Source organism: Amblyraja radiata, chromosome 10 (assembly GCF_010909765.2).
Source record: "Amblyraja radiata isolate CabotCenter1 chromosome 10, sAmbRad1.1.pri, whole genome shotgun sequence".
Classification (NCBI taxonomy): Eukaryota; Metazoa; Chordata; class Chondrichthyes; order Rajiformes; family Rajidae; genus Amblyraja; species Amblyraja radiata.
Window position 1 is genome coordinate 37,521,767 of NC_045965.1, and position 11,858 is coordinate 37,533,624.

Consider the following 11,858-nt stretch of genomic DNA (forward strand, 5'->3'; position numbering starts at 1 on the left):
GATGAACAATTGCAATAAGCTGGAAAGCAGGGCGGCTTGGGCTTGCGAAATACTGCCTCCTCTCCAGCAGTTGAATGCACCAGATGGATAAGGGTTTGAGAATGGCTGTTTCATTAGATGTCTGACCCCACAAACTGCTGACTCAGTTGAGAGTTCCATCAGCTAAATGAGCCAACATTTAGAACACTTAATGCAGCCATTTGCATCTGAGACAGTGACCAGGTAACTGACATACCAATATTAGGAGGTTCCCTGGTGTAGGCTATTCCTAGCTGTTAAAGAATCCATACTGTAGCCTTCTACATTCTTAAACTCTGTAAACTCATAGTTTTGAAATGGTTTAAGGGGGGGGGGGGCAGTATAATTATGTCAAAGTCATTAAGACAAGGATAGGAACCTTTCATTGAATTTATCAAAATAGTACATAATGCAATAAACATTCCAGGTATTATGAAGCAATACTCTTTGTTGTGACTGTCCTGTGGAATTTACGAATTAACTAGTTATAAAAGTTTACTTGACATATGGAAGTAAAATCTACACATTTTGATTTCAGGTTTAAACAAAGTTGGTTGGTATTCAGGGTTGGAAGAGAAGTACTTCCAAGCAATTCCCAACATCACTGTGGAAAACACTTCATGTCACATTCCACGTGCTGATGCTTTCCACGTGTTTCGAGATCCAGTCAGTGGTGATATACCTTGGCCTGGACTCATATTTGGACTCACTGTGCTTGCCACATGGTGTTGGTGTACTGATCAGGTAAATCTCAATAGCCTAAGGACATCAACATGGAACATGTAACAACAATGAAAATGATTGAACATCCATTTGGTTGGATATCTAACTATCATTATAGTCGTTAATTATGCAATTTTGTTCCCATTTCACATTTTAACCAGATTTTTATTTCCTCTTTTTATGGACACGTACTTAAAGTGTCCATTCATAATATTACAGACCAATGAGTTCCCATACCTCTCTGACCCTAAGGATTATTTTAAGACTGAAGTGTTGTTTATCCGAAAGAGACACGTTCTAAACAAATCAGATTCTGCATTGTGTTGAATCACTGTTGTTATTAATAGTAATTTGGACTTGTATGTGACTAGTTATTAGGCTAGCAACAAATGTTAGTAATAATAGCAGATAAATGGTGAATTAATGTGTACCAGATTTCTCTTTTATCACAACAAGTATGTATTAAAAATGTTAAGTATGTGCCCAATATTATTGCCAACAGTAATTACAGGCCTACTGACCCTGATGTGAAATGATTATTGGTGCCTCTGACTTTTTTCTTTTTATTAGCTGAGAGTGGAAATGCTAAGCTATTTACATTAATTGGATTAATGCCTGGAACAGCAGAGTCATTTCAAACTGATTTATTCAGAGCATGTATTATTAGAATCTATGATATAATGTGGAAGTCAACATATCAGTGTCCTAAAGGTAGTTATAGCAAACCATTACAAAAGAAACACTTTCAAGCTGTTGGTTAATGTAGATTTAATGTCCTAACTCACCATTTACGGTACATTCCCCATTCCCCAAACTCTGGTTCTGGAAGATTGATTTCAGGCCAAGAGCCAAGTACTGAGCTCCTGAATGGTGGAAAGACCTCAGAAATCATGATAGAGTGAGAAAGTGCAAGACCTGCAGTTGAACCTCCTTTGGAAGTCATTGACAGCTTGTCAGACGCCTCTGCTGGATTTATTATCTGTCAAACCTGTTGGTCTGTTTCAATGGTTTTGACATGAAATCAACTAAAAAGCTTTAAAGCAGTTTTAAATAATGAATTAAAAAATATACAAATGACAAACAAATACATAATACATGTTACTCTCCTTTCCTCCTTGCAGCCCTTCAGTCTCCATTCAAAGAAAAGCCTACACCCAGTCTAACATAGCACTGGATCTAAGAGCAGAATCTTATGTACATGTCCTAAGACTTACTAACATTTACCCTAACACCATAAACTTTTTACCTGGCTATCTCAACTTATGTTTGTCAAACCAATATCTAAACAAGAATCAGATGAATGTCGCTAGAAATCACCTCACTGTAGAAATGCTGATTGTTTGTTGATAACAGATCCTAATGACTTAAGATGCATTGATATTTAATTTATATAGTTATTTATTTTAATTAGGTAATCGTACAGAGGTCCCTTTCAGCAAAAAGTCTTTCTCATGCCAAGGGAGGATCGGTTTTGGGAGGTTATCTGAAGATGTTACCCATGTTCTTCATTGTCTGGCCAGGCATGATCAGTAGAGCACTGTACCCAGGTGTGTACAACTTGTATTCATGAGGTCTTGGTACAAGCCCATTATGCAAATGGTCTGTAAGCCTTGCTTTGATAATTTGACAATGGAAGATTAATTAAATATTTATTTAATACATTAATTATGTGCTAACTATACAGTCAGTACATTATTTTCTTCCCCTCTGTTATCAGGCATCTGAATGGTCCTTCCATAAGCTAGGTACTATTCAATTCACCTCTACCCCATGAGGAATTGGACTTTGTCTAAGGAACAGAGTGCAAAATATAGTATCTTCCCCTTTGACCTAGCTCTTAGCTGTTAGATATAGGGCCATCAAAATCAAGGGATACGGGGAGAAAGCAGAAACTGGGTACTGATTTAGGATGATCAGCCATGATCATATTGAATGGCTGTGGTGGCCAGCAGTGCTGGCTCGAAGGGCCGAATAGCCTACTCCTGCACCTATTTTCTATGTTTCTCTCTATTGTTCTTTAGTTTGAACTGATTCTATCTACGTATAGAATAGCTGAGGTATTTAGATAACATGCAAAACAAAGCTTTTCACTGTATCTCAGTACATTAAACCTTATGAATAAAAAAACATGGCATAATGAATAACAATGCCTTCATTAGTTCTACGATGGCAAAAAAAAAAAAATCAAGTACAGCAACTTCTGTGAAAATACCAGATGCCGGATAACCATGGCATTTAACACGCCAGCCCCAACAGATGTATAGAATGTTTTCACCTGAATTCTTGAAGTTATTTTCTTTGTTATTAATTTACTTTGAACATTTCCAGATGAGGTGGGCTGTGTGGATCCAGATGTTTGTGAGTCTGTCTGTGGAGCCAGAGTAGGATGTTCAAACATTGCATACCCCAAACTGGTAGTGGAACTTATGCCTGTAGGTGAGACCGTATTTATTATTATCTATTGGTTTTAGTTTGCAATTTTATGAACAGTGCATCTAATCTTTGCCCACTGCTAAGTTTTTTGTCATCCTCTCTGGGTCTATCTACCTGATTGTTGTCAGCAGGCATTATTAGCCCAGCTCTTCACTAATTTATTTTACCCGCCAGTTATTTGCCTAAGTGCCAATTTTCCAGCATGGATCAGCCAGGCAAACCACTAAAGTTGTCATAGATGTAATTCACTGCAAACCCAAGTGACAAATGAGGAGCTGCCTTGTCTCCATTCAAAATGTAGTAACAAGGAACTGCAGAAACTGATTTACCAAAGAGACACAACATGTTCAAGTAACTCAGCAGACCAGGCGGCATATCTGGAGAAAGGTCCCAACCTGTAATGTGACCTAGCCACCCCTAACCCTGACTCTATTCCGAAGAAAGGTCTCTACCCGAAACATTACCCATTCCTTCTCTCCAGAGTCTCCAGCATTTTGTGTCTATCAAGTGTCAGAGATAGATGGATTTCTTATATTTAACTCCAACGAATAAATTCCTCCATATAATTAGACATGTGATTTGATCCTTTACATTTGATGTTACTCGAACAATTGTCAATGGTATCAATTTAAATTATAGGGAAATTACAGAAACTGTGGATATTGTCTCCTTTTCCATCATCCTTCACCTGCTGAGACCTTTATATAACTGCTCGTATTTTCTATGTTTATTTTGAACCAGGGTTGAGGGGCCTTATGATAGCAGTAATGATGGCTGCTCTAATGAGTTCACTCACCTCAATATTTAACAGCAGCAGCACACTCTTCACCTTGGATATCTGGCACCGGGTTCGCAGAAATGCCACTGAACAAGAATTGATGATTGTTGGCAGGTACCGTTGTATTTTAACAAGACATATACCAACGAAAGTTAAAGGGATTATTTCTGTTCTCCATCCACCCTATCACATGTAGTGGGATAAACATAAGTAGAAGTCACCAACCTACTGCATTGTTTGGGGGTTACTTGTTGTGCACCATGATTGAGAAAGTCAGCTAGGATCTTTATTGCCGTATTCAAAATGGTGTACATGGAAGAGGCTCCAAAGGTGCATCTAAAAAATAATGGATAGATTTTCAAATTTCTCCATTACAAACCAGCTGTCCTTTATAGAATCTGCAGATTTCCATTTCCAATAGATACATACTAGGCTGTCATGCTCTGTTTTCTTCTATGTTCATTTATTTCCCTCATCTCAGATGAGGGTATTGAACTTCACCTTGGCAGACCGGGTGTCAAGGGTTATGGAGAGAAAGCAGGAACGTGGGATTAGGAGGCAGAGATCAGCCATGATTAAATGGTGGAGTAGACTCGATGGGCCAAATGGCCTAATTCTACTCCTATAACGTGAATTTGATACTTCTCTTTTGTACAGCAGTAAGGCCAATCATCCCAATCTTGTCACAAGGATATGTAAATGTTTTACGAATCATTACACTAGAGGTTTCATAAGAAACTTTTCAATCCTGGCAATGTCTTACTTTCCATGATATTGCAAGAGAAAAGGTATTCCAAGGTGATTAGGGTTGCTTGCTTGGCTGCATTTGTCAGGATGGGGACATCTGGGGATGACTGCGGTAATCCACCTTATAATCGTCCAGATCAGCAGAGAATTCTACCATCTGTTGCCACGTAACCATGTAAAGTAATGCTTGGACAGGTTGAAGAACAATAATAGTCAGCTCTGGTCCAAAACTTGGCCTGTTTCCTAAGGGTATTATGTGATGCGTATCCATTAGATATGGATACAATATGGATATAAACATGGTCTAATATCCATTAGGTGTATAAGAAAGATACAAGTTGAAAAGTACTATGAACAAGCTATTGAAGAGCATGCCGCTTATCTGGTTGCATTTTCCTGTGTCAATATTTTTCCCTTAACAATATTTATCCTAAACCCACCTAAAAGATGATTCCCTTAAATTTACAGAATTACCTTTAGAATTGTGAACTCTTCATCAAAAACATCAAGGACTGCATAGTGGCGCAGCTGGTAGAGCTACTGCCTCACAGTAATCTCGGGTGCTGTCTGGATGGAGGTAGCACATTATCCCTGTGACCACATAGGTCTATTTAGAGTTTGCACGTTCTAACTGTGACTGCATGGGTTTGTTCCGGGTGCTCCGGTTTTCTCCCATGTCCCGAAGACGTGTGGGTTTGTAGGTTATTGGCCTCAGTAAATTGCCCTGAGTATGTAGGGAGTAGATGTGAAAGTGAGATTACATAGAACTTGTGTCAACTAGGTTATTCGATGGTCGGCTTAGACTCAATGGGCAGAAGGGCCTATTCCATGCTGTATCTCTAAACTAAACTAAATTTTGGTGGGAGGAAAATTGGGTGATATTAAAAACATGACCTAATATCTTTCACCTTTAAGGAAGGCCTGCTCTATATGTTGAAAGGTTCAAATGACAAGAAAATTAAATACAATTAAAATTGGATTTCTAATGAGTTTTATAAGTGCTATTGGTTCCAGTGGTTAGCATGAATTTGACCAGGTTGGTGCTTCATTTATAGGTACACCTGCTTCTGTTCTCTACAGACATTTGGTTTCCTATAGGACATAATGAATCAATTGAATTTAACACCAAATCAATAGCCTTGTGATTACTTTCTGATAACAGCATTTTATTCCAAATTAACTTATTTCAACTGAATTTAACTTCTTAATGTTATCAATAAACCTCTTGGTAATTTTCTTAATCTCTTTATTTGGTCAATGCTAATTTACTTATGTTTATTCTGTGGGGGCACCTTGAGATTTAAAATTTTAAATACCTGAATAAATAGAAGTTCATGTTGTAAATCTCTCTGCTTACTTTGATTATTTAGGGATTTATGGACAATTATTTGAGCAATTAATACAATCATTTTAAAAAAAAACGACTACAGGAGTGAACAGCTCTCGTACTGAATTATTAAATAAACATTTTGTTGCTTATGACAAGAATTTCTCAATGTTGGGAAAGTTTTTAAAAATAAAAGTGGTTGAATGGACATATAGCTGAGAACATCTAGATGTTTTATAAAGCCCAATTCAGAAGATGTGGCCTAATATTGTTTCTTCATTCTTATCTGTTATTTTATTCCAGCAGGAGAAATAAAGCATTCTCATTAACTTTTTCTTGTTTTTTTTTCTTTTGGCAGGGTATTTATTATTTTCCTAGTTGCCGTCAGTATAGTGTGGATCCCTATTATCCAGAGAGCTAACAGTGGACAGCTTTTTGACTACATCCAGTCTGTTACCAGCTACTTAGCACCACCAATCACCGCACTTTTCATTATGGCAATATTCTGGACAAGAGTCAATGAGCCGGTGAGAACGTACCAGTGAGAGCTCTTAAAATTACAGTCATTTAATACCTCATTAATGTTGAAATTCTGCTGAAACTAGAATCAAATCTTTATGGATGATGCATTTCAAAATGTATAAATGTAAACTGTTTTTGACAAAAATTGATCAAAGTAATTTAGGTTGCTGAAGGGGCAAGTTTCTTCCCTTGGAACCCTTCTAATGACAGAACACTGCAATCAGAAATATTCCAAATTAGCATTGTCCCCACTCCATAGGCTAGGATCCAATCTATAAACTCATTTAACCTTCCGTGGTTCTGCTACAGTAAGTGGCTATTATTTGTCCATGATTAAATATTATTGGTTCAACACTGTCCCATTTTTCTGAATTTCTACAAGTATATTTTTTAGTTACTTTTGTACTATAATGTTTTATCCTGCTCTCTGAATGGAAATTTTATATTGAATGTGACAAGTGCTGCAAATGTTATAGACACAAAATGCTGGAGTAACTCAGCGGGTCAAGCAGCATCTCTGGAGAAAAGAAATAGGTGACGTTTTGGGTCAAGACCCTTCTTCAGACTCCTTTTCTGCAGATATGCTGCCTGACCGTTGAGTTACTCTAGCATTTTGTGTCTATCTTTGGTGTAAACCAGCATCTGCAGTTCCTTCCTACACTGTGAATGTTATACATAGATCATGAATTTTCTTTGCTGGGGAATATCATGTGGTTAACCATCATGACGGGACTATTTACGTGTGCCTTAGGGTGCTTTCTGGGGATTGATGGTCGGGCTGATCCTGGGTCTCGTTCGAATGGTCATGGAGTTTGTTTATGGAGCGCCATCATGTGGTGAAGAGGATAAGAGGCCTCCTTTCCTCAAGGACGTGCATTACCTTTACTTTGCTTTGATCCTATGTGGAATAAGTGCAATTGTTATCACTGTCATCAGCCTGATGACTCCTGCAATCCAGAAAGAAAATGTAAGTGATAGGCATGAGTATTGTAGTAGATCTTTGGGGGAAAAAATGCATTTTTTTTGTTCTTGTAAGCAAAGTTAATTTTAGGTATTTTTAGGTTCTGCTTGGAATTCCCTAGAATGTGTTTGTTTTTATGATAATACTAGACCAGGTGCGGACCCGTTGACCCCATCCCCCAAGGCAATATTCCACCACTGACCCATAGCCCCCAACTGTGCAGGTGCGGCTGAGGGGTTCCCGCACATCTCCCTTAAACATTTCTTCTCTCACTTTAAAGCTATGCCCTCTAGTATTTCCATCCTGGAAAATAGGTTCTGACTGTCTACCCTATCTGTTTCTCATAATTTTATTTACTTCTAACAGGTCTCCCTGCAACCTCCAGTATTCCATAGAAAACAATCTATGTCTGTCCAACCTCTCCCTGTTGCTAATACTCTCTAATCCAGGCATTATTCTGGTAAACCTCTATACCCTTTCCAAAGCCTACATATCCTTCTGTAATGGGGCAACTAGAACTGCATGCAATTCTCCAAATGCAGCCTAACCAAAGTCCTATAAAGATGCATCATGACTTATTGACTCTTATGTTCAATACCCAGACCATTAAGCATGCCATTAAGCATAAGCATACAATAAGCCTTCCTTATTATTCTACTTGTGTTGCCACTTTCTGGAAGTATGGACTTGAATTCCAAGATCCCTCTATAAATCAATGCTGTTAAGGGTAATGCCATTAATTATATATTTTTGCTTTACATTTTATGTCCCAAGGGATAAACAACTCTCACTTGCTTAGATTAAACTCCATCTGCCGTTTCTCCACTCATTTGTAGTTGATCTATATCCCGCTGTATACTCTGACAGCCATCCTCACAGTCAGTGGCACCAGCAATCTTGGTGTCATCTGCAAACTTACTAATCAACTTGTCTACGTTTACATCCAAGTCATTTATAAATATCAAAAATAACAAAGGTCCCAACACAGAACCCTGCAGAACGCCACTGGGCACAGACCTCCACCCTGAGTATTATGCTACCATCACAACCCTCTGTCTTTTGTCAGTCAGCCAGTGCTAAATCCATATGACTAGGTCACTGTTAATCCCATGTATCATAATCTTCTGGATCAGCCTACCATGAAGAACTTTATCAAAAGCCTTACTAAAATCCATGTCGGCAACATCCACCGCCCTACCCTCATCGATCCCTTTGTCACCAAACAAACACACAACAAACTTGATTGAGGCAGTAATACACGACCTGCCATGTACAAAGCTATGCTGACCTGCCTTAATTAACCCATTCTCTTCCAAATGGGAGTAAATTATATCCTGAAGTATCTACTCCAATAGCTCTCCTACCACTGATGTGAGGTTCGACAGCCTATAATTCCCTAGATTCTCGCTATCTAAGACACAAAATGCTGGAGTAACTCAGTGGAACAGGCAGCATCTCTGGATAGACGGAATGGGTGACGTTTCGGGTCGAGACCCTTCTTCACCCAATCCTTCTATCTAGAGATGCTGCCTGTCCCGCTGAGTTACTCCAGCATTTTGTGTCTATCTTCGGTTAAACCAGCATCTGCAGTTCCTTCCTACACTTCTCCCTAACTTCTTAAACAAAGGAACAACATTTTAGATCGAGACTATCATCAGTCCAGATGAAGAGTCAAAATGTCAACTGTCCATTTTCCTCTGCAAATGCTGCCTAACCTGCCGTGTTTCTCCAACACCTCTCCCTTTTTTGCTCCAGATTCTAGCATCTTTCGTGTCACCCTTCTCCCCATTGATCTCCTTCCCCCATTATCAGGAGGCAAAACAACCCCTTTGTTTTACTGCACTACTATTTCGCCAGTACTTTGTCTATGATGTTACAGCATACAAGTCTGTCTTTTTGCTATTTTGTAATGTTGGCAATTGTACATAAATAGTTTACATATCTCTGCAGTTCATAAATAAGTAAAAATATTATTTATATTTTCAAAGCTGATTCGACTAACATGGTGGACTAGAAACATTAAAATTCCTAAGAATCACTTGAACAATAACTGGAGCCAGCCAAAGACAATCTCTGAATCCGTTGACAGAAATGCTGAATTATTATCTATTACAGAGGATGATGGGCTGCAAGAAACAGGTAGAGAAGTGATGGAGGATATTGGCTGAAATGTTAACTTTGTTTCTTTTTGCATAGATGCTGTTTGATTTGTTGCATATCCCCAGTATTTTCCTTTATAATAGGATATGCATGTGCTCCATCTTCATTTGACATGCATACTGCCTACAATACCACAATCTAAACACAAAATGTCATTGCTGAGTGAATAGGATTCAGCATTATCCTGAAGAATACAAAGCATTTACCCTTTGAATAGATCATATATATATTGAAGGGCCTGTCCCATTTAGGCTATTTTTAGGCGACTGCCGGTGACTGTCAAAGTCGTAGCAGGTCGCCATAAAATGGTGACTGGACACCCCTTCGACATAAAATTTGAAATAGAATCATTACTTTAACAACAAAAAAAACGAAGTCAGCACCGGCGACAACCTACATCACCTGGCTACAACCTACATTAACCTGGCGACAACTACGACAGCACCTATGTCAGGAGGAGTCTACTCTCATATGCCAACTGTCTCCGAAAATTTTTCAACATGTTGAAAATCCAGCGACGACCAGAAAGATGAAACGACTCTTTGGGCGACTGAGGAGATTACTCACGACCATACAGGCGACATCCTGGCGACCATGTGGCGACAGCCTAGTCACCTAAAAAATCGTCTAAGTGGGACAAGCCCTTGAATTTGTTGCTACATATTGTGGCACACTTTCTCTTATTCACCCTCTCCTCAGTCTTCTTCATTAAACTGTGTTTGGTAGATGGGGTGGGCATGGGGATGGTTGTTGGTGAATCAGTGATCCAGACCACAAGGGATATATATACTCTGTTAATTAATCCACAATTAAAATCATCTGCTTGGCGAACATAAGATAGATGGAATATAAGTGTGCAAAGTGGAGAATGGAAGACCAGATGAAAGAGAAGGGAGAGGATTGCCATGTGTAGAGAAGAAAGGAGGAAACCAATCAGCAGAGTTGGAGGATGGATGTGATAAAGGAGGGTGGATGTGAGACAGCTGGAGGGAGAATGACTGAGGAGGGGATGAGGGGGTGGAGGTTAGTGATGAGTGGCATATAGACAGAAGAAATATTAGGGTGAATGAGGATCATGTGTGAGTGGGGTCAATTGGAAGATGGGCGTGGGAAGGAAGCAAGAGCATCTATGCCTGAGCTCACCCATGAGCATGCAAACTGATGGGCATCTTTGCTTGTGTCCTCTTATAAGTATATGTTGGTGTCTGTTCACCAGAGCCTTGTCTCCAGTGACTGCTGGCCACCACATCAAGCTCCTCCTTTCCCACCAGTGGCAGAGTCTATCTGCCTTATCTGGCTTTATTAGATAATCCAGAATACACTGAGGGCCTTGTTTAGTAAAGGCAAATGCACATCCACCATTTCTTGTTGTCTACGAGAAGTCTGTGTCCTATCCTTCGCTGATACCAAAAAAATGTTTCTCACCTTTGATACTGTTGCTTCATTTGATTTTTATGTACTTCTGTTGAAACAGTGGCACTTTCTTGGTGGAAGAAAACATGTTTTTGGCTCTGTGGCCTGTCAACACATGAGGAACCTGAACTCACAGAAGAAGAAAATTATGCCATACAGGAAGGCTTAACAAGCATTGAAGAAGAACCTTTATGGAAAAATATGTGCAATATTAATGCTTTAATCCTACTGGCAGTTAATGTCTTCTGTTGGGGATATTTTGGATAATTGTTGTCACCCTGATTACTTTTGGACTAGTTTTGTACCTCTAGTGAAACACTTGTTTGTAACCGTAAGTTAATTGCCAAAATTACATTGGTAACAACATTTGTATTATTACCAAGTAAGAATACAGGTAACATAATGATCAAATAAGCACCAATGTTGCAAGAACAATGATAATCTCATTGCAAGAGTAACTCAGTTAACATATTGAACAGAAAATAAATACCAATTCCACTCATTCTCTCCGTTCTTTCATTTTATGTTCTAATCTTAAGTATTATTTTAATTTCTTGTCCTGTTCAATCTGTTATTTTTCTGAACACTTACTTTTCCTAATAAAGCACTTTGGCCACATCCGCTGGAGAAATATTCAATCAGTGCTGCTATGGTGCAGGAAGAGGCGTCGCCGTCCCGGCGATGACTGACAGGAGAGGAGACGAGACCAATCTGCGCTTGCGCATTTTAAAAGATTTTTAAATCGTTATAACTTTTTAAATATACCACCGATCGGA

The 11,858-nt window shown here is 38.9% G+C and overlaps 1 protein-coding gene across 1 annotated transcript in view; it reads left to right on the top strand.

The window, feature by feature from the left end:
* slc5a9 (solute carrier family 5 member 9) overlaps positions 1-11,584 on the top strand; it is a 33,219-nt gene extending 21,635 nt beyond the window's left edge. Inside the window, exons 7-14 of the mRNA XM_033028557.1 lie at positions 557-762; positions 2,153-2,288; positions 3,070-3,177; positions 3,916-4,066; positions 6,385-6,553; positions 7,300-7,515; positions 9,498-9,648; positions 11,144-11,584. Of these exons, the coding sequence (XP_032884448.1) occupies positions 557-762; positions 2,153-2,288; positions 3,070-3,177; positions 3,916-4,066; positions 6,385-6,553; positions 7,300-7,515; positions 9,498-9,648; positions 11,144-11,349 (1,343 nt within the window). The 3' untranslated portion in view covers positions 11,350-11,584. The remainder of the gene's footprint in view (positions 1-556; positions 763-2,152; positions 2,289-3,069; positions 3,178-3,915; positions 4,067-6,384; positions 6,554-7,299; positions 7,516-9,497; positions 9,649-11,143) is intronic.
* The last annotated feature ends 274 nt before the right edge of the window (positions 11,585-11,858 follow it).